Consider the following 26,122-nt stretch of genomic DNA (forward strand, 5'->3'; position numbering starts at 1 on the left):
ACAAGGAATTGAGGGCCTTAATCCATGGGGAACTTACAATCTAGAAGGGTGGAAACAGGATGTGAGGACTGCAAGGGTGAGAATGATGTTAATACAGAGTTAAATGAGCACAATTTTTAGATAAGTGGAATTAATTTGTTACTGAGTTGGGTGGTAATCTTCCCTGAACAAAAATGTCTTTATGGAGTGTTTAAAAGAAGGCAGATTAGGGGAAAGTCTCACATCAAGAGGAAGTGCATTCCAGTGGGCTGGTGCTACACAAAAGAAGTCCTGCAGTCTATAGCATGGGGGCAAAAGCAGGCCATTGTTGGATCTTAGGGGGCAGGGTGCAGTATATTTGTTGATTAGTGAGGACAGTTAGTGGGGAGCGGTGTTGGTAAATGCTTTGAAGGTCAGGATGAGAATTTTGGATTTAATTTCTGCTGTGAATGGAGAGCCAGTGAAGGGACTCACAGAGGGATGCAACAGATACAGAGCGTCGGAAAAGGTGGATCAGCCTGGCAGAGGCATTTAGGATGGATTGAAAGGGGAAAAGGAGGGAGAGAGGAAGGCCAGTTAGTAGTTTATTGCAGTAGTCAATTTGGGAAATTAAAAGGGAGTAAATTAGTTGCTTAGTGGTGTCAAACCTCAGAAACTGATGAATTTTGGAAATATTGCGGCTGGATGAAGAGAGAAATGTGGAGGATGAACTACAGATTGGAGTCAAGTGTAACTTGGAGTCAGCGGACCTGGGGTAATGGGGAGATAGTGATGCTGTTGATGATGATGGAAAAGCCAGAAATCGGAGTAGAGCTAGAGGGAGGGATTAGAAGGAGCTCAGTCTTGGACATGTTAATCTTTAGGTGGCGAGAGGCCATAGGAAAGAGGGAGAGGTAGCAGAGATGGAGGTAGATCTGAGTGTCATCAGCATAGAGGTGATAATTGAAGCCATAGCTGTTGATAAGTTTACCCAGTAAAGAAGTATAAATGGAGAAGAGTAGAGGACCCATGACAGAGCCTTGAGATACTCCAACTGACAGAGGCATTGAAGAGGAGGAGTTGCCAGCAAATGATACAGAAAATGACCTGTTAGAAAGATAAGAATGGATCCAAGAGAGAGCAGTGTCACAGAGACCAAGAGAGCTTAGAGTCTGTAGGAGGAGAGGGTGGTCAACTGTGCCAAAGGCAGCTGTGAGGTCAAGTAAGATAAGTATAGAGTAGTGGTTGTTACTTTTAGCAGAAAGAAGGTCGTTAGTAACCTTGGTGAGGGAAGTTTCAGTTGAGTGTTGGGGACGGAAGCCAGATTTCAAGGGGTCAAGCAAGGAGTTGGAGGACAGGAAGTGGGTTAGGCGTTGTAACCTAGTTTTTAAAGGAGTTTTGATGTTAAGTTTATTTGAGTATGGGAGTAACCTTTGCATGTTTGAAAGAAGATGGGATTGAACCGGTAGAAAGTGAAGGAATAGGGTTGAGCTGGCAGGTTGTGAGGCATAAGGAAGACAGTAAAGAACAAACTTCATTCTCTGTGGCTGGGGAAGATGGAGAGAGTGGCAGAGGGGGTAACTGGGGGTGGAGATGGAAGATTGCAGGCATGTGTTAAGATGTTGCTCCTGATAGTATGCATTTTGTTTAAAATGCCTATGCAGGTGGTGTAGTTTTATAGTGTAATCCAGATAATGCCTAGGGGGATAATGCCTAGGGGGATCAGCCACACCTCAATGCCTGGGGAAGGGAACTGCCTGCTGTTTGGAGCTGCATGGTTACATTGATATGCTATATTACATTTATATTTTGCAAATTCACAAAAATGAGATATAATTCAATCTCATGTGTTTGCTACTAGTGAAATCACTAATATATCCTGAATGGGTACTGTTTCACTAAACAACCCTCTACCCTAAACATGCTTTAAGCTTTATAACCCTATGAGCTTAAAGGGACAGTCAACCCAAAAATTACTGTTACTTATTTAGATTAGTTAATTAACAATCTTTACATCAAACTCTAGCCCATTTTTCATCTAAATAAACTTTGGCAGAAAATACACTTACTAGATCTCATCTGGCCGTTTTGAAATGGCCACCTGACTCCTCCTTCTCTGACGTCTCCCAAAAGCTTGAACTGCAGCACTAGTACAGGATCCTCTCGTCCCTGCACGCTCCTTTCATTCAGTTAATTGAGACACTTATATGGCACCCCCCTCACACTATGTCCCCTTACTTTCTTTCAGCAGAACGGGTTTGTTATGTAAATAGATGGACGGTTGGGCATACATTTCCGTTAGTGTTTAGTTTAGTGGGAGCGTATATACATTTGTATAAAAATGGGATGCTTTTTAAATAGATGTTTCATTAAATGTATCCACAGTTACGTTTTTATTGTGGGAATACTACTGTGACATTTTAGAGATTGATATCTCTAGTGTATCTCGTTGCTGCTAAGCGTGTGGGTGTGTTAGTGCAGACAGGGTGTGTTAGTGCAGACAGAACGTTCTGCTGAAAGAAAGTGAGGGGAGATAGTGTGAGGGGCGGTGCCATATGAGTGTCTCAATGAACTGAATGAAAGGAGCGCGCAGGGACAAGAGGATCCTGTACTAGTGCTGCAGTTCAAGTTTTTGGGAGGCGTCAGAGAAGGAGGAGTCAGGTGGCCATTTCAAAACGGCCAGATGAGATCTAGTAAGTGTATTTTCTGCCAAAGTTTATTTAGATGAAAATTGGGCTAGAGTTTGATGTAAAGATTGTTAATTAACTAATCTATATAAGTAACAGTAATTTTTGGGTTGACTGTCCCTTTAAGAAAAAAAAGAAATCACGCTATGATAGCATCTGATTAGTAGTGTATCAGGACTTACATGGTTCTAGTTGTCCAACACATATCTTTTGGATCATTTTCACATCAATTAATGTTAACATTATGAACCACAAACTGATAGACCATGATCTCTCACCTTGTTTGGTGCTAGGAGCAAACTTTGTATGGGCTCTGAATTGGGTGTGAGCACCAGTTCCTCTATGATATGGGATTTGCTGCTGTTATTCACAATCACAGCCTTGTGAATAGCCCCTCTGTCTAAAATAAACAAACAAAAAAACATATATACTCATTATAAGTAGGCACAACCTTAGACACATTAACGATACAAAGACTATTTCCAAATTAAATGCACTCAAATGCATTTTAGCAAATGAGTAAGATAGGATAAAACCACTGGTAGAGAATAGAAAATGTCGCAAGAAAAGTTTAAGGAAGGCAGAGACTTAGGGCCTTTGATCTAAGGCTCTATGCTCAAGTGAGATTATATAAAATGATCCTTCAGTGCTATGAAGTACATGACATGTGATGTGTGAGCAGTGTATCTCGCTAAGGGCTGTAACCTACATTTCTGTATGCGATGGTGAGATACATACATACAGGAAGGTTCTCATATTCTAAGCTTTTTAAAAGCATATTTAATGTAAGTTGTAAATATTGGATTCTTATAACACATAAAAAATTGTATAAACAGTACACATCCAACTAGATGTTAAAACCCTGATGCAAATTTACAGTATTCTATAAAAAAAACATAAATTATGCTTACCAGATCATTTCATTTCCTTCTGTACAAGGTAAGTCCACGGCATCATTCCTTACTGTTGAGAAATACTGAACCTGGCCACCAAGAGGAGGCAAAGACACCCCAGCCAATGTAATGTCAATTTCATGCATAGGCTCAAAGGGAGCCCCCGTTGCAAAACTTTAAGAACCAGATTCAGACTCCAAGGGGGAGCCGAAGATCTGAAGACAGGTCTGATCCTAATCAGAGCCTTAACAAAAGACTGAACATCTGGAAGCTCAGAGAGCCTCTTGTGCAGTAAAACAGACAAGGGCGAAATTTCCCCCCTCAGGGAACTGGCCAAAAAGACCCTTCTCCAGTCCATCCTGGAGAAACAATAGAATCCTGGCAACCTTAACTTTATGCCAGGGAAATCCACGCTCTTCACACCAGAATAAGTAGGTTTTCCACACCTTATGATAGATGTGATGAGTAACCGGCTTACGAACTTGAATGAGAGTATCTATATAAAAGTACCATAGATTATCTTGACATCACCCTCATGACAACTACAACTCCAAATAAGATTGACATCAAAACCTATAGAAAACCCATAGCCAAGAATAGTCTTTTGCACTCCACCAGTAGCCATCCAAAAAACATTTCGAGAGCAATAGCAAAAGGACAGTTTATCCGTATGAAAAGGAACTGCTCAAGAGAAACTGACTACAGGGAGGAGTGTGAAACACTAAGTAAACAGCTCTCTGAGAGAGGCTATGGAAAGAGGACTATTACTAATGCTCTGAGGGAAGTAGACAGCATCCCTAGAGAGAGATTACTTGATAACTCTGATAAGAGTGAAATAAAGTTTGCAAGAAATAAAGACTCACCTAAAGTCACCTTTGTAACAAGCTATAGTGATCAGTATCATAACATCTGTAATATAATTAAAAAGCGACTTCCAATCCTGCTAGCAGATAAAAAGTTAAAAGATACCTTAGATAAAGGATGCAGATTCTACTACAGGCGCAGTGTAACACTAGGCAATATACTCTCTCCTACTGTATTGCCCAAACCAAGGGCTACTAATAGCTGGTTGTCTCACAAAGGTACATTCAAATGTGGCAGTACTAGGTGCAAGGCCTGCGACTATATCTTTCTACCCATTTCGAATCCTTTGTTACAGGAGAAAAGTACAAAACATCCCAAAGCATCAATTGCAGTATGGGATATGTCATTTATCTTATCTCATATGTAGTTTGTAGGCTTCAATACGTGGGCCTTACAACTAGAGAGGTAAGGTCCCGTATACAGGAGCACCTTAGTAACATTCATTATAAGAAAGAGTGCTCAGCATTAGCCACCCACTTTATTCATCATCATAATCAATCAGTGGAGTCCTTAAAATGGCAGGCAATTGAATTAGTATATCGCCCTAAGAGAGGAGGTGACAGAGATAAGGAACTATATCGGAGAGAAACATTTTGAATCTTTAAGTTAAACACCAGATTCCCTAAGGGATTTAATTCATCTTACAATATCATGAATCACTGGGAAAGATAATAGGAGTAAGGATGTAATCTATGTAAGGAACATAGTCTCTTACACATCAGGTCAATTTAACTCGCATGAGGTTTCTACATTTATACCATCATAGGAACTTAGACCATTCACTCCATTATAGTTACCTACATTTTATTTTATAAATATTGGTATAAGTCAATTCATATAGTTGTTTTTATGATAACAACACCACATATGGTTCTCTCTGATGTAATCAAAGTGTAATATTTAACTGCAATCCAATCTTCCTATACACTATCTAGGGTCTCCATTGTATTACCTATGTATTAGACATATGGAGAACAAGCAGACGTATTCAATACATCATTATTTATTGTATTTATTTATAAAATTTAAAATTTATTTTTCAAATCAGTGCACTGTATAGAACAAAATATGTGTTAAGGTCTTTCCTCTAAGAGGTTAATTTTGCTGTTTACAGTATATTGTATACATGTATACGTATTGTTTTCTCCATTTAAAAGTTTTTTCTATATAACTAGTTTCTGCCATATTTGCCATCCATATTGCAATACTATTTCTAGTGTTCAAATTTTACAGAGTATTAAGCATATAATCATATTAAATTATAATGTACAAAGTAAACACTTTAGTACAGATTATATTTTGCTGTTTGTAGATATTGTTTTCAACAGAGATTAGTACTTAACGAGTTAACACTAGTATTCTTTGTATTCGAGTCACTAATTCAGGTGTTTCCTATTAACACGTGCACTGAAATAGACCAACCAGCACAGACCTAGGTTACTGTGACTACGGGGAAACCCGAAACGCGTCCTAAGCCGGGATGTGTGCTGCACGTTTTCATTTGTGATTTTAACTGTTTGTGTGTTGAGTAGCCCACGCTGGTATTTTTATCAATAAAGTGTTTTTGATTGAGCCGTTCTGGACTTCACCTTTTTGCTTTCAGTATCTATAACTCTCTCAGAAAACCCTCTCTTGGCAAGGACTAAGCGTTCAATCTCCACGCAGTCAGCCTCAGAGAATTTAGATTTTGATGAACAAAAGGACCTTGTTCCAGCAGATCCCTGTGACAAGGTAACTTCCATGGAGGAGAAGATGACATCCTCACTAGATCCGCGAACCATGTCCTTCGCGGCCACAATGGAGCAATCAGTATCACGGACGCCTGCTCCCGCTTCATGCAGGCCACTACCCGAAGAAGGAGTGGTAACGGTGGGAAGGAGTGGTAACGGCGGGAACAGGTAGATTAGACTGAACCTCCAAGGCACTGCTAACGCATCTATTAGCTCCGCCTGAAGATCCCTGGACCTCGACCCATATCTGGGTAGCTTGGTATTGAGACGAAACGCCATGAGATCTATCTCCGGCGTCCCCCACATACCTCCGTAAACACCTCGGGATGGAGAGACCATTCCCCCGGATGAAAGGATTCTCTGCTGAGAAAGTCTGCTTCCCAGTTGTCCACACCCGGAATGTGGATCGCTGAAAGCAAACAGCTGTGGGCCTCCGCCCACTCCAGAATCCGAGATACTTCCCTCATTGCTAGGGAACTTCTCGTTCCCCCCTGATGGTTGATGTAAGCCACCAAGGTTATATTGTCTGATTGTAATCTGATAAACCGGGACGAACCCAGAAGATGCCAAGCCTTCAGAGAATTGTAGATTGCTTGAAGCTCCAGAATGTAGATCGGGATAGAACGTTCCTCCTGAGACCACAGGCCCTGTGCCTTCTTGGCACCCCAAACGGCTCCCCATCCTGAGAGACTCACGTTCGTAGTCACAATCTCCCAGGATGATCTTAGAAAGGATGTCCCTCGGGACAGATGATCTGGACAGAGCCACCAAGAGAGTAATTCTCTTGACCGGCTGTCCAGAGAAATCTGTTGAGACAGATCTGAATGATTGCCGTTCCACTGTCTCAGCATGCACAGCTGTAACGGTGTGAGACAGAACCTGGCAAAGGGAATTATGTCCATGCTGGACACCATGAGACCAATTACCTCCATACACTGAGCCACAGATGGCCTTAAGGAGGTCCGGAGGGCAAGACATGCTGAAGCTAGCTTGCACCATCTCTGGTCGGTTAGAAATATCCTCATGGATATGGAATCTATTATAGTACCCAGGAATTCTACCCTGGTGCTTGGAATAAGAGAACTCTTCTCTAAGTTTATCTTCCATCCATGTGATCGAAGAAGTGAGAGAAGAAATACCGAATGGTCCTCCGCTAGAAGAAAGGATGGTGCTTGAACCAGAATGTCGTCCAAGTAGGGAGTTACTGCTATACCTTGGGTTCTGGGGACAGCCAAAAGAGACCCTAGAACCTTTGTAAAGATTCTTGGGGCCATTGCTACACCAAACGGAAGTGCAATGAACTGAAAGTGCTGATCCAGGAACGCAAACCTTAGGAACTGGAAGTGGTCCCTGTGGATTGGAACGTGAAGGTAGGGATCCTTCAGATCTATAGTGGTCATGAACTGTCCTTCCTGAACTAGAGGAAGAATGGACCTTATTGTCTCCATATTGAACGAGGGGACATTTAGAAACTTGTTTAAGCACTTTAGGTCCAAAGTGGGCGGAAAGTTCCCTCCTTTAGGACCACAAACAGGTTTGAGTAGTATCCCAGACCTCTTTCCTTGATAGGAACCGGGACAATGACCCCTAAGGAGGACAGATCATGCATGCACCCCAGAAAGGCTTCCCTCTTTTCTGGTTTTAAAGACAGGCTTGAGAGGAGAAATCTGCCCTTGGGTTGATGAGATTGAAACCTATCTTGTATCCCTGAGCTATGACCTCCAGGACACACGGATCCTGCACGTCCTTGGACCAAGCATCTGAAAACAGCGACAGTCTGCCCCTACACGATCCAGCTCTGGATCAGGGACCAACCCTTCATGCCGACTTGTTCTCGGCAGGCTTCTTGTTCTGCTTGGATTTATTCCAGGATTGAGCCGGCTTCCAAGTGCTCTTGGTTTGCTCGGGCTTAGAGGAGGATTGCTAACTTAGGATTTTTCAGAAAGAAAGGAACGGAAATTAGATCCTTGCCCCTTAGATTTGTTCTTTTTATCCTGTGGTAGGAAGGCACCCTTGCCCCCTGTAACCGTGGAAATAATGGAGTCCAGGCCTGGACCAAATAAAATGTTTCCCTTAAAGGGGAGGGAAAGTAAACTAAACCAGAACTTCAGCCAGAGCGCCCAACGTGTCTGCACTGAGAAACCAGAGATTTTAGCATTCAGGCGAATAATCTTCATGTCTGCATCACAGATAAAAGAATTAGCAATTTTCAAAGCCTTAATTCTTTCTTGGATAACATCAAGGGGACCCTCCACCTAAGGGACCCTCCGCTAAGGAGTCGCACCAGTAGGCCGCAGCTCCAGCAACTGAGGCAACTGCCGCTGCCGGTTGAAAATAAATATCCTGTATGCTGAAACATTTCTCTGAGAAAGGTTTCCATCTTCTTATCTATCGGCTCTCTGAAAGACAAACTATCCTCCAGAGGGATAGTAGTACGCTTAGTTAAGATGGAGATAGCGCCATCCACTTTAGGGACGGAACCCCACAACTCCAGCTGAGAGTCCGGGACCCGGAATAATTTTTTAAAGGCAGACGAAGGGGAAAAGGAAGATCCAATTCCATCCCATTCGTTCTTAATAATGTTCGCCATCTTTAAAGGTACAGGAAAAGTTAGTGGCATTACCCTGTCCTCGTACACTCTGTCTAATTTAGGGATCAAAGGATCATCAGGCAACTTGGCCTCTGGAACCTCTAATGTCGACAGAACCTCCTTTAGATTAAAAAAAGTGTTCAATTTTAAATCCAAAGGCTGTCTCCTCCACAGCTGGAGGCTTAGAGGTAGCAGAATCTGATCCAGAAAATTCACCCTCTGAAGGCTCAGAGTGTGACCCATTCTGGGATATTTGAAAGGCAGACAAATCAAGTAAATCACTGGATGTTCCCTGGACCGGAGAGCTATGTTTAACCTTTTGCTTGCGCATAACAGGGCGAGGTAAAGCACTAAGGGCCTCAGACACCACCGTTTTTAACTGCGCGGTAAAGTCTGATGGTAAAAGGCTCCCTCCAGATGGAGGATCAGGCGTGCTACGGAAAGCTGCATGTGACAATGGAGATAACTGATGGGTATGCACCTCACGGGATGGCAAATCCTCAGAGGTGGACGGCTTAGTAGTACTAAAGGGGTTAACCTTCTTAGACATAATAACCTTGTTGATGCATATGGAACATAGTTGAGAGGGCAGGCACACCAAGGCCTCCTCACAATATAGAAAGGTATTACTATTAGGTATAGAGGGAGTACCCTCAAGCATATCAGGATCCTCCATTTATTTGTACCCTACTGTTGTAAGGGCAAGCTATGAACTTTTTATTTCTCACAAAAACGGCACCCTTATACCCCTGATGACTGGGGCACTCACCACCTCCTAGACCCAGGCAACCAAAGAAGAAGCAACCTCTCCTACAGCTAACTCGGTCAAGAAAGAGAAAACGAAAGTGTGACCACACCCGGATACGTGGTGCGCAATGCAGGACTGCCCCTGCTATGAGAAAAAACACGCCAAGCTACACGCTGTGCAGCGTTCAAAGTGAAAGTAAACACCTGTATGTTCCGATACCGCATAACAACAGTCTATGAGCCCAAAAATAAATCTCACACATAAATCAGCATAAAATCAAAGTAACACATTTGATTAATACCAACTGTTCAATAACCTCCCTCAGGAGATATTAACCCATGATTCTATAAACATAAAAGGAATCACACTGTTACCCTGTCTTCAGCAATTTTAACATAAGTAAAAATTGAAACGATCTTACCAGAATCCGTGCTGTGGAACAGAAACACAGCCTCTCAAGTGTGACAGTCTTGTAGCATCGCTCCTGACATGAACTTGAGTGAAGAAAGCAGACAGTGAAACTCATCAACACTGGTTGCTTAAGGAGCTGTTAGCATACAGTCTGGATGGGTTCGCAGAAAGACTCTCCCTGCATCTCCAGACTCTAACTTTCGTCAATGCTCTCACTAAGAGGCTGACAAGACTACTTAAAACTCCAGTTCCATATCGAAAGGCATATATCCCTCCTGAGGAACAACTCCGAAATCTTCTGACACTTCTCTGCCTCCTCCTGGTGGCCAGGTTCAGTATTTCCCAACAGTAAGAAATGATGCTGTGGAATCTCCTTGTATTAAGAAGGACATTTCATTAAATTACCCAGAAAAAAATGTATTCAGTGTAGATGGTTAAACTGGTCCATAAAGTACACAGTAGTTTTACTAAAAAGTTGAAAATTGTTAACAAAGTGTCAAAATTCAAAAGGGTTCTTACATTTCTATTGTGAAATGAGTCTTGAAGCATTGGTTAATGGGCTGAACAGGGTCATTCCTTGGGAGTGTATCAAGCTTCCTTGCAATTGGTACAGGAATGATCTAAGCATATTACACCTATACAACTCAAAGTTTCATCTCGCCAAATATAGGCTGGTGAGTTTGTTTCAAAATATGCATTGTGCTTATTAAAGTAAAGAAAAATACATGCAAACTAGAAACAAGTGCAAGATCATTCCATGTGGTCTGCCCATGAGGGTGGGTGTGATATTTTTAACAAAGCTGATGAATTTTAGATAATCTGGTCCTTAATTAGAAACAACCATACGGCTAGATTTAGAGTTTGGCGGCCAAAAGGGTGCGTTAGCTACGCATGCTTTTTTTCCCCCGCACCTTTTAAATACCGCTGGTATTTAGAGTTCACAGAATGGCTGGGTTTTCAGTGCGTTAGGCTCCAAAAAGGAGCGTAGAGCATAATTTAACGCCACTGCAACTCTCGATACCAGCGGTGCTTACGGACGCGGCCAGCTTCAAAAACGTGCTCGTGCACGATTCCCCCATAGAAAACAATGGGGCTGTTTGAGCTGAAAAAAAACCTAACACCTGCAAAAAAGCCGCGTTCAGCTCCTAACGCAGCCCCATTGTTTTCTATGGGGAAACACTTCCTACGTCTGCACCTAACACTCTAACATGTACCCCGAGTCTAAACACCCCTAACCTTACACTTATTAACCCCTATTCTGCCGCCCCCCGCTATCGCTGACACCTGGAAGATCTTCAGGGGCTTAGTGTTAGGTTTATTTAAGGGGGGTTTGGGTTAGATTAGGGGTATGTGGGTGGTGGGTTTTAATGTTGGGGGGGGTATTGTATGGGTTTTTTTACAGGCAAAAGAGCTGAATTCTTTGGGGCATGCCACACAAAAGGTCCTTTTCAGGGCTGGTAAGGTAAAAGAGCTTTGAACTTTTTTAATTTAGAATAGGGTAGGGCATTTTTTTTATTTTGGGGGGCTTTGTTATTTTATTAGGGGGCTTAGAGTAGGTGTAATTAGTTTAAAATTGTTGTAATATTTTTCTAATGTTTGTAAATATTTTTTTATTTTTTGTAACTTAGTTCTTTTTTATTTTTTGTACTTTAGTTAGTTTATTTAATTGTAGTTATTTGTAGGTATTGTATTTAATTAATTTATTGATAATGTAGTGTTAGGTTTAATTGTAGATAATTGTAGGTATTTTATTTAATTAATTTATTGATAGTGTAGTGTTAGGTTTAATTGTAACTTAGGTTAGGATTTATTTTACAGGTAATTTTGTAATTATTTTAACTAGGTAACTATTACATAGTTCTTAACTATTTAATAGCTATTGTACCTGGTTAAAATAATTACAAATTTACCTGTAAAATAAATATAAATCCTAAAATAGCTACATTATAATTATAATTTATATTGTAGCTATATTAGGGTTTATTTTACAGGTAAGTATTTAGCTTTAAATAGGAATAATTTATTTAATAATAGTTAATTTATTTTGTTAGATTTAAATTATATTTAAGTTAGGGGGGTGTTAGGGTTAGAATTAGCTTTAGGGGTTAAAAAATTTATTAGAATAGCGGTGAGCTCCGGTCGGCAGATTAGGGGTTAATGCTTGAAGTTAGGTGTCGGCGATGTTAGGGAGGGCAGATTAGTGGTTAATACTATTTATTATAGGGTTATTGAGGCGGGAGTGAGGCGGATTAGGGGTTAATAACTTTATTATAATAGCGGCGCGGTCCGGTCTGCAGATTAGGGGTTAATAAGTGTAGGCAGGTGGAGGCGACGTTGTGGGGGGCAGATTAGGGGTTAATAAATATAATATAGGGGTCGGCGGTGTTAGGGGCAGCAGATTAGGGGTACATAGGGATAACGTAGTTGGCGGCAGTGTACGGAGCGGCAGATTAGGGGTTAAAAAATTTAAATATAGTGACGGCGATGTGGGGGACCTCGGTTTAGAGGTACATAGGTAGTTTATGGGTGTTAGTGTACTTTAGAGCACAGTAGTTAAGAGCTTTATGAACCGGCGTTAGCCCAGAAAGCTCTTAACCACTGACTTTTTTCTGCGGCTGGAGTTTTGTCGTTAGATTTCTAACGCTCACTTCAGCCACGACTCTAAATACCAGCATTAAAAAGATCCCATTGAAAAGATAGGATACGCAATTAACGTAAGGGGATCTGCGGTATGGAAAAGTCGCGGCTGGAAAGTGAGCGTTAGACCCTTTAATGACTGACTCCAAATACCAGAGGGCGGTAAAAATCAGCGTTAGGAGCCTCTAACGCTGGTTTTGACGGCTACCGCCCAACTCTAAATCTAGGCCTTAGTTTCCATATATGTGGTTAACAGGCATTAAAAAATGTGTAGACGGGGGGGCGGAGCCAACGCTGAAACGGAGAGGTCGCATGCTTATACAGCTCTGATCAATTCCTACTTTTAAACCTAACATTGACCGATCTGATCAGCCCAGCTTCTAAATAACAGGGTAACCAGAGTACCAAGGAACCTACACAAGAAGCCTGGAGTCTAGAATACATTTGCAGCTAGCGAGATAACGCTTATTAAGTGAGGCCCTTTTGTAGATGCTCCGTAGAGCGGCCATTATCAGGATCCTGTGCTGACCTAATTATTGAGAACATCCTGCCACGATCACCTCTTTTACCCACTTGGGCGGTGGGCTTGTATGGAATTTGACGAAACAAAATATAAATATAATGGAGCTCTTAAGCTATACTTTTCTGGAGTCGATACACAGCCTGCTGCACAATCATTTCTCGAATCTCAAGAGAAGCATGATGGCAGCTTGGGAGGAGCTGCAGATGTGGGAGCACAGAGTACTACACCGACAACTTCAGGGGCCGCTCCTATTTTGAAGCCTAAGGTCGGACTGATGGTCAGGGAAATGATTGGAACTGCTCAATTCGAACTCGGGCAGGGTACGACTACATCGCAGGCATTAGCCAACAACCCAGCTCAGCAGTGAAAGGGGACTACAACAGACGCGACTGCATACGATGGGCTACAGGATCATGGAGGGGAAATAGAGAGGTCAGAGACAAAATGCAATCTTTTATTAGGCAGGAGAAGTACTGCACTATTGAAGGTCCGTTCTGCTACCATGAGCGTACAGGAGATTTGCCCATATGTCGGTATGGATAAGCTTCAGACATGTGATTCACTTTGCTTTGGCCTCTTACATTTAATACTATCACTGCAGGATGGCCTGCCCGGGGGCACTCAGCATTGCGGACTTCCATTGATTGTAGCACAAGTTAACATTAAATCAGGCATTGGCTAAGTTTCCTGTAGAAATTTGTCTTCTTTTGATTTTATTGGTTGGTTGGCAAGTTTTTGGTGTCTGGGGCAGTTAACCCTATTCAAAAGTTATAACTCATACACTGTTGCTGTATTATTCTATTTTATTCTTGGACATACAAATGTTTTTACTGGCCGCCCAGAGTGTTTGTTCTGAAGTTAAGATGAGCCCTGCAGAGCAGTCAGATACCTACAGTAGACGTGCTACGGAACCAAGTTACAACAGAGCACTCTAGGGTACAGCTGTTGCTCAGTTTCGTCCCTATATAGTTTGGGAATTGAGCTAAGTTTCCTGAATAGCTGAGCTTAAAACACATGGGACGTTTTTTGTTTTTTGTATTAATGAGTGCTTGCAATTTGTCTCAGTATATAAACTGTTTGCAGTTATATAGTCACCTGCTTTTTTGTAGTCTTATGATATACAGGTGTCATTGTCTGTTTTTTTTAAATAGTCATGACCTTAATGTTAAATGTTTTTCCAGCTTTATTTTATTCATGGATGTTAGCAATAACACATAACACTTACTGATATTGATGGTTAGGATTCCCCATACCTTTCCACAACCCTTACTAGTGTCTAGTACAATTTAGTTGAAGTAAAACATCTTGCTGTAGGTCTGAAAACAAAGTTTTCGCCTTACTTGACATTTTAATAGACCACCTACTTTCTTTTTGGGGGAAACCAGGGAAGCTATTCCCATTTTTCACTACTATGACTGCTGTGACTTATTCATCTATAGCAAAGGTGTTGCCTGCGGCCGAGGCAGCTGCCTAACACACACAATGTCCAGCAATACAGTTGCTTTACAGCATATACTTTCCTTGGTCCTCTTCCCATAATGATGATGCTCCATTATTAACACCTATTCATACAGATTGTGTTTTTATTAGGTATTCAACTCATCGCTCTTCTACACATTTGCATGGACCCAGTGCCCACTTAGCAATGCTGGTTATTCTGAGCTCTTGATGAGAGACATAATTTGCAATATTCTTAACATGATGTGGTGGCCATTGCTGGTTCTGCTTGGCTGCTATTACTCAGTATCTTATTGTACACTGCATCTTGATTGAGCTACATACATCGTGTAAGTTTCGTAAGTCACAGAATTAGGCTCTATTATGCCAGATATACCATTAGTCTGATATGTATCCAGTCCACTGTTATTTTTCCCTTGTTAACCAATATGTTCATGAGAATATACAGGGAGTGCAGAATTATTAGGCAAGTTGTATTTTTGAGGATTAATTTTATTATTGAACAACAACCATGTTCTCAATGAACCCACAAAACTCATTAATATCAAAGCTGAATATTTTTGGAAGTAGTTTTTAGTTTTAGCTATTTTAGGGGGATATCTGTGTGTGCAGGTGACTATTACTGTGCATAATTATTAGGCAACTTAACAAAAAACAAATATATACCCATTTCAATTATTTATTTTTACCAGTGAAACCAATATAACATCTCAACATTCACAAATATACATTTCTGACATTCAAAAACAAAACAAAAACAAATCAGGGACCAATATAGCCACCTTTCTTTGCAAGGACACTCAAAAGCCTGCCATCCATGGATTCTGTCAGTGTTTTGATCTGTTCACCATCAACATTGCATGCAGCAGCAACCACAGCCTCCCAGACACTGTTCAGAGAGGTGTACTGTTTTCCCTCCTTGTAAATCTCACATTTGATGATGGACCACAGGTTCTCAATGGGGTTCAGATCAGGTGAACAAGGAGGCCATGTCATTAGATTTTCTTCTTTTATACCCTTTCTTGCCAGCCATGCTGTGGAGTACTTGGACGCGTGTGATGGAGCATTGTCCTGCATGAAAATCATGTTTTTCTTGAAGGATGCAGACTTCTTCCTGTACCACTGCTTGAAGAAGGTGTCTTCCAGAAACTGGCAGTAGGACTGGGAGTTGAGCTTGACTCCATCCTCAACCCGAAAAGGCCCCACAAGCTCATCTTTGATGATACCAGCCCAAACCAGTACTCCACCTCCACCTTGCTGGCGTCTGAATCGGACTGGAGCTCTCTGCCCTTTACCAATCCAGCCACGGGCCCATCCATCTGGCCCATCAAGACTCACTCTCATTTCATCAGTCCATAAAACCTTAGGAAAATCAGTCTTGAGATATTTCTTGGCCCAGTCTTGACGTTTCAGCTTGTGTGTCTTGTTCAGTAGTGGTCGTCTTTCAGCCTTTCTTACCTTGGCCATGTCTCTGAGTATTGCACACCTTGTGCTTTTGGGCACTCCAGTGATGTTGCAGCTCTGAAATATGGCCAAACTGGTGGCAAGTGGCATCTTGGCAGTTGCACGCTTGACTTTTCTCAGTTCATGGGCAGTTATTTTGCGCCTTGGTTTTTCCACACGCTTCTTGCGACCCTGTTGACTATTTTGAATGAAACGCTTGATTGTTCGATGATCACGCTTCAGAAGCTTTGCAATTTTAAGAGTGCTGCATCCCTCTGCAAGATATCTCACTATTTTTGACTTTTCTGAGCCTGTCAAGTCCTTCTTTTGACCCATTTTGCCAAAGGAAAGGAAGTTGCCTAATAATTATGCACACCTGATATAGGGTGTTGATGTCATTAGACCACACCCCTTCTCATTAGAGAGATGCACATCACCTAATATGCTTAATTGGTAGTAGGCTTTCGAGCCTATACAGCTTGGAGTAAGACAACATACATAAAGAGGATGATGTGGTCAAAATACTCATTTGCCTAATAATTCTGCACTCCCTGTATGTATGACTATGTTGCCCTGTAACACTAAAGCCTGTCTACTTAGTACTTGCTACCTATCACATTTATTTAACTACCCTTCCTCCAACCCATAATGAGCCTCTTAGTTCCTAAGCTATTTATCTTACTTATCATATTCACCTTACCACCTCCCCCCCCCCCCCCTCCATAATAAACCTCCTACTCTAGGAGGGCTAACTACGCGACTTATCTTTTCTATGCCGCACCCCAACTATAGTTTTTTTTACGTATAACCCTTGCAGTACAATATAAAGTTGACCTTGTCCTCCATACCTAGCGTAACAGGATTGCTCGGGTATCTAGCGCAATATACTTACATAACTTACCATACTATTTACACCGCAAAATGATATTTTCATTACTGCTATCATTTAAAACACTAATTACTAAACTACTCTAAGCTTATAGGTCCTAATGTGACCACTCAAATTGCTAATTTTAGTCTATGAAAAGAAAAAGAGGTTCCAGTTTTTTTTTTCTATAAGATTATTCATTTGGACAATTTTATCTTTCTATCTGTGCAGAAGTTGTTAAATTGATATGTACCATTTATGTTTGTTGCAAGGATATGATGTCTCATATACGTTGTATTGTTTTCGCTCAACCTCAATAAAAACTTTAAAAAAAAAAAAATGTGTAGACATCTGAAGAATGTAACCCAGTATTATAAAATATAGAGGCAAATTAAATTCCATTTTATTTAAGACATTCAGTTGGTACTCAGATGATGCATGTTCGTATTTGGAAAGTGGTAACATTACTATACAGTCTGATATGGGCACGATCTTTATCATACATTATTGTTTATGGGTTAAACCAGTGGTGTACCATACCTGTTCCAAGGAACATCACGGTGTAGTTAAGTCTTGAGACAGCTTGAGTTGTAGCAATAGCTATCCTAGTATACTGGACGTTCTCTTTAATCAGCAATGGATGACCACCAACCGAAGTGACTTTCTGGTCCATCAGGAAATGATCCTTCATGAAGGTCAGATCCTTATCTGAGGATGAACCCACTGAGCACTTAAAAAAAAGGGAAATGAGAGTAAGAAAAGCTAAAGCTACACAGAAATAAGCACCATCTTTACAATAAACTGACTCATTTTGAACTGTGTAATTATTCTTTCTTCTAACCCCTTGGTTTTGCAAGTACGTACAGTTTTAGGGGCACTAATTGCACTTGCTTTCAGATTCAACCAAATGAAATGTCAAATACATCAGATGGTTGTTTACTAGCTAAAGACCAAATATGTCACATTTGATTTGTATTAATTCCAACTAATTAAACATGTGAGTATTGCAAGTAGTAGCTGGTTCTCCAGATCCCAAAGCATCAGTGTTAAAATGAAATAATATCGCCAGCAGAACTGATTTTGACTCTTCTGTATTCTCATTATTTAATATTTACAAATGTCCCTTCCATTGTTATGCTTGTTTCTCCATGCACTATAGATGACACAAGCTTGCATAGATAAATAGTTTATCCACATAGCTGGATAAAACATCTCATAAATAATATTTTCTGAGGAGAAACAATAATCATTTGGTAGACATTTACACGCACAGGACTGAAAGATGATATGAATTATGGAAAATCTAATATAAATAGTATGAGGGAATCAAGTTTTAAGTCAGACTCATTCAATGTTACTAGGGGTCGACCGATTATTGGAGTGCCCGATTATCAGGGCCGATATTCGGAATTTCTGAAATAAATCTGTATCAGTCAGAAACTTACAGATGTTGCTGATATTACCGATATGGAACAAATCAAAAGTAATTTAGCTCTGTGTACTTCAGGGAAACTATGTAGTTTTAAGTGACACAAATCATCTATGTTTGTTAGTGCAAGTCCAATCTACCATTGGGGGGGTATGGTAGTTGGTAACTGAGGTCCCAGGAACACCTGTGCTTGGATTCTGTTATCAGATGTAGTTATGCACTAGATCTTGGTTTTGCAGCCTGATAGCACATATAAGCTGGACATAGCATAGCACCTAAAAATAAATAGCACTGATAGTCCAAGCCCAGGTGTTCCTGGGAGCTCAGTTAACAACTACCATACTTGCAATGGCAGGCCTGTAGATGGACTTACATTAACGAAGATATACAGTATGATTTGTGAAATGGAAAATGTGATCTTTAAGTGGCACTTTGTTTACCTGAAGTACGCAGAGCTAAATTACTTTTGATTTGCTCATAGGGGTCAGCAATACATAAAATCAATCTGCTTGCTAATTGCTGTCAGAAATAGAACATTATTTGTTGCATTCTGATAAATTTTACACATTTGAAAAACATTTCACTAAAGCTGCTATATTTGACGATTTTTTATTTAAATCTTTTATTTTCCCCTTTGATGGGCATAGAAACAAACATTTAAAAAAAATTATAGTTCAGGCACAACAAAGCTTGAGTAGAAAACTATGCAGCAGTATAGGAGACTAGTATCAATATTCTCTAGCAGTGGATAACAATGATCTGACCATTAGGTGGAGCTGTTACACATGTATAAAACTGCCCATAAGTGACCATATTATCGATTATCCGCTTAGACCTTTGAAAACAGTTACTCCTAATACTGTTAGACAGCTTTCTGCTAGTCTATGTGAGGGGAAATATCCTTACCTATTACTATTGTTAGTCTCTCTCGATACAGACTGACTGCTGTATTGATGATAAGAGGAGTGAATGTGTCTATTGCTGACACTTTTTAAGTATTTTAATGCTTCTTTAAGTACTTTTTATTGATGGCATAGTCCATTTTTATTTTATATACAATTATTAAAAGCTATGTTTTAATCACCCATCCACACACAACACTTAATTGTTTACTACCCCACAACAAGTGTGCCAGTTTATGCTTTTCTTTCTCTTTCTTTACAATGTTTATAACATTAGCATAAGGCACTGCCCACCTCCTTGTACAAAGGTTTATTGGAGGGGGAACTGTGGGGATAGTTTTAACCCCCCCCCTCCCTTCATAAGGGGTTTTAGGGATTTTATTATTTCACTGTATATACATACAACCCCAATTCTGAAAAAGTTGGGACATTATGGAAAATGCAAAACAACTAAGAAAAAGAGTCATTTGAAAATCAATTTATCTTGTACTATATTGAAAACACATTATTAACACATTATTTTATGTTTTACTTTGTGAATTTAATGTATTTTTGAAAATACACACTCATTTCAAATCTGATGACTGCAACACGTTCCAAAAAAACTGGGACGGGGCAATTTAGGAATAATATTGATGTGACAAGTTGAAATAAGAAGATGATGTAAAACAGGTGAGGCAATTGTGTAATCATAGTATATATGGAGCCCCCAAAAAAGATCTAGTCCTTCAAGAGCAAGGATGGGTCGATGCTCGCCAATCTGCCAACAGCAAATAAACCAACACTTTGATAACAATATTCCCCAAAGACAAATAAATTAGGAAGGATTTTGGACATTTCACCTTCTGCAGTACACAATATAAGGAATCCAGTCAAATCTCGTAAAATGTGCGTAAAGGGCAAGGCCGAAAACCACTTCTGAATGTGAGTGATCTCTGATCCCTCAGATGTCACTGTCTCAAAAACCATAATGAGTCTGTAATGGATATCCTGACATGGGCTCCGGAATACTTTGGTAAACCTTTGTCAGTCAACACCATTCACTACTGCATCCACAGATGCAAGTTAAGGCTTAACTATGCAAAGCAGAAGCAATACATCATCAACACTGTCCAGAAGCGCCGCTGACTTCTCTGGGCTCAGTCTCATCTGAGATGGACAGAGATGTTTTGTGGACCGACTAGTCAACATTTCAAATCATTTTTGGAAAGAACAGCCGTCGTGTTCTCCGGGCTAAAGAGGTAAAGGACCATCCAAGCTGTTATCAGCATCAAGTCCAAAAGCAAGTATCTGGCATAGTATGGGGTGTGTCAGTGAGGGCACCATTAATTATTAAATAAAAAAAAGAAAATGAAAAGTACTAGAAAAAAAGCACTCTTGCCTCAAACCTTAAATAGAGACAAACAATGGCCATATATTGCTATGACCATCCATACTGGTGGAGTAAAACATCAACACACATGATACTAGTGTCAAAGTAATTGGTTTATTGCACTATAAAATAAAATAAATAGTGCATGTGAATTTACATACAATACATTTTATATATTGCAGTGAATTTAGGAATTAAACAAAAAGAACCCTGTAAATAATAATAAGTGTTCCAAATAAAATGTCCATAAACAGTTTACCACACTGAAGTGTTGTTTTCCTGAATGCTGTGTTGATAAGTCCCAAGAGAAACAAAAAGTCTTTTGTTAATGTCCTTTTCTCCCAGTTGTGATAAAGGAAATAGTGACAAAAAACAAATGTAATCCTGGTATCGTTCCTGCTTGTAATTAAGCACTGCTCAATCTTCACTCTTTATAGGCATATAAAAACAGGTCTAGATTTAAACCGTGCTCACAATCCATTAAGCAAGGAGAGGGGCTGTAAAGTAAGGCTCTACTACTTACGCTGAAAAGCTAGCAGTATACAACCGCCAAACTGAACAGCTGAGCAGCCAGAGAGATTCTGGAACACCAACACTAAACTGCTAATACTACCATGCAAAAAACAGACCCAATAAAGTAAAGTAAGGTAAAGGTAAAAGGATATGTGGATAACACTTGCTCCAGGAATTTTGAAAGGAAATTTGCTTACGATCGTTTCACCAAATTGGCTTCATCAGGGCACCATTAATTGCCTGTAACGCAACGTCCATTCCGCACTCAAAAAAATGACGTTTGAGTGCGGGATTTTCATAGCGCCGGTATTACAGGTTGTGCTTTCAGGCTAAAATGCTTGTGTTACAGCTAATACAGACAAAATCCATACCACCATCAGAGAGCAGTAGTTATGAGTTCTGTGAAACATTTTTGTTTTGCAAAATCCATAACTAAAATGTTACAAAGTACATTAACACCCATAAACTACCTATTAACCCCTAAATCGCCACCCTCCCGCATCTCAAACACTATTTAAAACGTATTAACCCCTAAACCGCCGCTCCCCGACATCGCTGACACTAAAATATAGCTATTAACCCATAAACCTCCGGCCTCCCACATCGCCACCACTAAATAAACCTATTAACCCATAAATCACCGGCCTCCCACATCGCCTTCACTAAATAAACCTTTTAACCCATAAACCACCGCCCCCCACATTGCAAAACACTTAATTAAACTATTAACCCCTAAACCTAACACCCCCCTAACTTTAAATTAAAACTATATTTAAATAAATAACAACTTATCTGTGAAATAAAAATAAACCTAACATTAAGCTATAAATTAACCGAACATTACTATTCTAATAAAAAAAAGAAGCTACCAATTAAAGATCCTAAATTACAAATTTAAAAAAAAAACTAATCCTACAAAAAAAATCAAAAAATCTAACATTACAAAAAAACCACAAAAAATTATGAAAAATAAAAAACACTAAGATCACAAAAAATAATAAACAAAATTATCAAAAAAAATAATTACACCTAATCTAATAGCCCTATAAAAATAAAAAAGCCCCCCCCCAAATAAAAACACCCCCTAGCCTACAATAAACTACCAATAGCCCTTAAAAGGGCCTTTTGTAGGGCATTGCCCTAAGTTAAACAGCTCTTTTACCTGTAAAAAAAATACAAAGTCCCCCCAACAGTAAAACCCACCACCCAACCAAGCCCCCAAAATAAAAAACCTAACTCTAAAAAAACCAGAAGCTACCGATTTGTATGGGCAGTGCGCTTAAAATGGCATTCAGCTCTTTTTCACTGCCCTTAAAAAGGCATTCAGCTCTTTTACAATTTGCCCAAACCCCAGGTGGTGAGAAGTCTTCATCCATCGCGGGGCTGACAATAGGATGAGAGCTACTGAAATCCTATAGGCTGAATCAAATCAGCCAATAGGATTGCAAGGTACGCCATTTTGAAATGGGTACCTTGCATTCAACTTCAGTGTACGGCGGTGACCGTATGAAGAGGATGCTACGCGCAGGATGTCATCGCCGGTCCAGGATGGCTCCGCTCCGAGCCGCTGGGAGGAAGATAGAAGACGCCCCTGCGATGAATGAAGATGTCGCTGCCTGGATGAAGACTTCTCGCTGCCTGGATGGAGATGTATGTCCTGACTTTAGGAACTGTGAGTACATATTCTGGGGTTAGTGTTAGGTATTTTTTTTATTTTTTGGGGTGTTTTTTTTTCAGATTAGGGCTTTGGGCAAATTGTAAAAGAGCTGAATGCTCTTTTAATGGCAATGCCCATACAAATTCCCATTTAGGGGCAATGGGTAGTTTAGGGGTTTTTTTAGAGTTAGGATTTTTATTTTAGGGGGTTGATTGGGTGGTGGGTTTTACTGTTGGGGGGACTTTGTATTTTTTTACAGGTAAAAGAACTGTTTAACTTAGGGCAATGCACTACAAAAGTCCATTTTAAGGGCTATTGGTAGTTTATTGTAGGTTAGGGGGTGTTTTTATTTTGGGGGGCTTTTTTATTTTTATAGGGCTATTAAATTAGGTGTAATTGGTTTTATTTTTGATAATTATGTTTATTATTTTTGTAATCTTAGTGTTTATTATTTTTGCTAATGCTAGATTTTTTTAAATTTTTCGTAGTGTTAGGTTTTTTTAAATTTGTAATTAGATATTTTTATTTTATTAGAATAGTAATGTTAGGTTAATTTATAGTTTAATGTTAGTTTTTTTTTAATTTCACACGTAAGTTTTTATTTATTTAAAGACAGTTATATTGTAACTTTTAATTTAAAGTTAGGGGGTAATAGTTTAATTTAGTGTTTTGCGATGGGGCAGCAGTTTAGGGGTTAAAAGGTTTATTTAGGTGTTGGCGATGTCGGGGAGCGGCGGATTAGGGGTTAATAAATTTATTTAGTGGCGGCGATGTCGGGGAGCGGCAGATTAGGGGTTAATAACTTTATTTAGTGGCGGCAATGTCGAGGAGCGGAGGATTAGGGGTTAATAGCTTTTATTAGTTGCAGCGATGTCGGAGAGTGGCGGATTAGGAGTAAATAGCTTTTATTTAGGTGTCGGCGAGCGGCGGATTAGGGATTAATTCATTTTTTTTAGTGGTGGCGATTCGGGGAGTGGAGGATTAGGGGTTAATAGCTTTTATTAGTGGCAGTGATGTCGGGGAGCGGAGGATTATGGGTTAATAACTTTATTTAGTGTGGCCGATGGGGAGCAGCGGAATAGGGGTGTTTAGACTAGGGGTTTATGTTAGGGTGTTAGGTTTAAATATAACTTTCTTTTCCCCATTGACATCAATGGGGTTGCGTTTACAGAGATCTCCATTCCGCACTTCAGGTGTTAGGTTTTTTTCTAACACTTTCTCCCCATTGATGTCTATGGGGGAAAGCATGCAAGAGCACGTAAACTCAGCCCTTGGCTTTTGTGTGGTACGGATCTTAACACACCATAACGCACAGCACAAGGAGGCTTTTCAGTAACTCGTAATGGCAGTGCTATGGAGAGTGAAATAACAATTTTTTGGCGTTATTTTCACACCCTGTTTAGCGCAAAAGTCGAAATCTAGGCGAGTGTGTTTTCAATATAGTACAGGGTGAATTGAATTTTCAAATGACTCTTTCAGTTATTTTTTTGCATTTCCCATAGTGTCCCAACTTTTTCAGAATTGGTATTGTGTATATGTATATACCAGGGACGTGCAGTCATAGGAGGCAGGGGAGGCACTGCCTCCCCTGCCATATGGGGCCAGAGTTGAATTTAATTAATTTTAATTTAAAAAAAAATGTAAACATGTAACGCTATGGAGAGGCATCATACAGGACTGCATCTCTCCATAGCGAAACATGGATACATTTCTTTGATAGCAGCAGCGCCACCCACTGATTGTAAAACAACCTTAAAGCCACCCAAAGCAAAATACAGACCAATAGGAGGCATCCCTTATGCTGCCTCGAGCCAATCAGAGACGGTCATGTTCTCCTGGTGATTGACAGCACCAGAAGAACGTGACCATCGCTGATTGGCTCCCTGTGCAATGCGCATGGGAGCATCAGAAAGAAACAGCGAGGAACTGCCTGGCGGGAAGCGTGAAGAGAGAGAAGAGACTATGTCTGCCTCCTGAGATCTGAGATTGTCTGACTTGAAGAGTTGCGCGTTGCGATCATCTGATTCTGACTGCTACTCTGCCGAGACACTTGAGCTCTCATTCTACTCTGCCTACAGTTACATTCTACATAATGGTAAGTAACTGAGGAGAAAATATTACTTATGTGGTTTCCTTTGCAGCTTCAGCAGCTTGTGTTCTACAACCAAAACCGCAATCTATCATTTGGAATCAGAGGAGCAGATGAGAGTAGGTTACAAGTTCCAGTCCAGTATAAAATATTTTTCCCATTGTGCAAGCTATTTATTACACTGGCTGGACTGGAACTTGTAACTTACTCTCATCTGCTCCTCTAATTCCAAATGATAGTAGAGTAGTGTCAGGGTGTGAGAACATGGCTATCTGCAGCACTGTACGTGGGAATAATCTCGTCGGTACCACTTGCAAAGCTTCTTAGGCATTTCCTTCTAGCAGATGTAAGCTCTTTTTATCCCTGCAAGTCCTAAAAGAAGGGACACTTGAGGCTCAGATGTGGGAGAGCAGAGCGTGTACCAGTGTGTGATGTGTGACCTTCTTGCCTGGGGAGTCGGGGACTGGCAACTCTGTATTCTATAGCTGGGTGGTGGGAGCAGATATTCCCCTGATGACTTGTACAAGAGAAGTTGCTTGCTTGTCAGGTTATCCCCGTGCCTACAGCCGCCAGCTGTCTTCCTTGCCTAAGTGGCCAAAAGGAATTTAACAGCGATCCTCCTCAAGGTTGTATGAATTTTTTTTATTAAACCTGCTGCCCGGCAGACAAGCAGGCAGATTGCACTGACTGGCAGGCAGCATGTTAGCAGCATTAAATTCCAGCCCCCTAATTTGACACTTGACAGCCAAGATCTGGGCTATCTGAGTCAGTGCAAGCTAGAGGCGAGAGGGCATAGCAGAGTGGCATGAGTTACTTTGTTTGTATGGCAGGTGTGTGGTTCACATTCACAGTCACTACTAAATTTAAGACAGTCCTCCTTTGCCTTCCCTGACACTGCTAGCGAACTAGTAGTCAGCACTGGTCTAGCACACTCACTGGGCTATAAGTTGCAGAGACATGTTAGACAATGTTTGTGATTCTTAAAATGTATTTCCTGCAGCCCGCCCGAAACTGCTAGCTCATTTATGTTTCGGGCGGGCTGCAGGAAATACATTTTCAGAATCACAAACATTGTCTAACATGTCTCTGCAACTTATAGCCCAGTGAGTGTGATAGAGCAGTGCTGACTAGTTCGCTAGCAGTGTCAGGTCACAGTGAGGTTATCCAGACTTAGTTGGTCCCTAGGTTTTACTTCCTCCTTCCATTAGTAGACTTCTTGCCGCTTTTAGTTTTCCGGAAATACCCCGTGGGGCATTGGCGTGGTCAAGGTTCACGGTGTCACCAAGAGAGTAGACTGTGTAAGCCCAGCACACTGCTTTCCCTCAGACACTGACAGTGCTTACAATACAG

At 40.5% G+C, this 26,122-nt stretch overlaps 1 protein-coding gene across 3 annotated transcripts in view; it reads right to left on the reverse strand.

The window, feature by feature from the left end:
* Nucleotides 1–26,122, reverse strand: part of SEMA4A (semaphorin 4A) — a 339,742-nt gene that overhangs the window by 67,637 nt on the left and 245,983 nt on the right. For all 3 annotated transcript variants that reach the window (XM_053704470.1, XM_053704471.1, XM_053704469.1), the window contains exons 11-12: nucleotides 17,351–17,540; nucleotides 2,924–3,045 (exon numbers count right to left, since the gene is read on the reverse strand). In XM_053704470.1, the coding sequence (XP_053560445.1) occupies nucleotides 2,924–3,045; nucleotides 17,351–17,540 (312 nt within the window). The remainder of the gene's footprint in view (nucleotides 1–2,923; nucleotides 3,046–17,350; nucleotides 17,541–26,122) is intronic.

The sequence above is a fragment of the Bombina bombina genome, chromosome 1, assembly GCF_027579735.1.
Source record: "Bombina bombina isolate aBomBom1 chromosome 1, aBomBom1.pri, whole genome shotgun sequence".
NCBI lineage: Eukaryota > Metazoa > Chordata > Amphibia > Anura > Bombinatoridae > Bombina > Bombina bombina.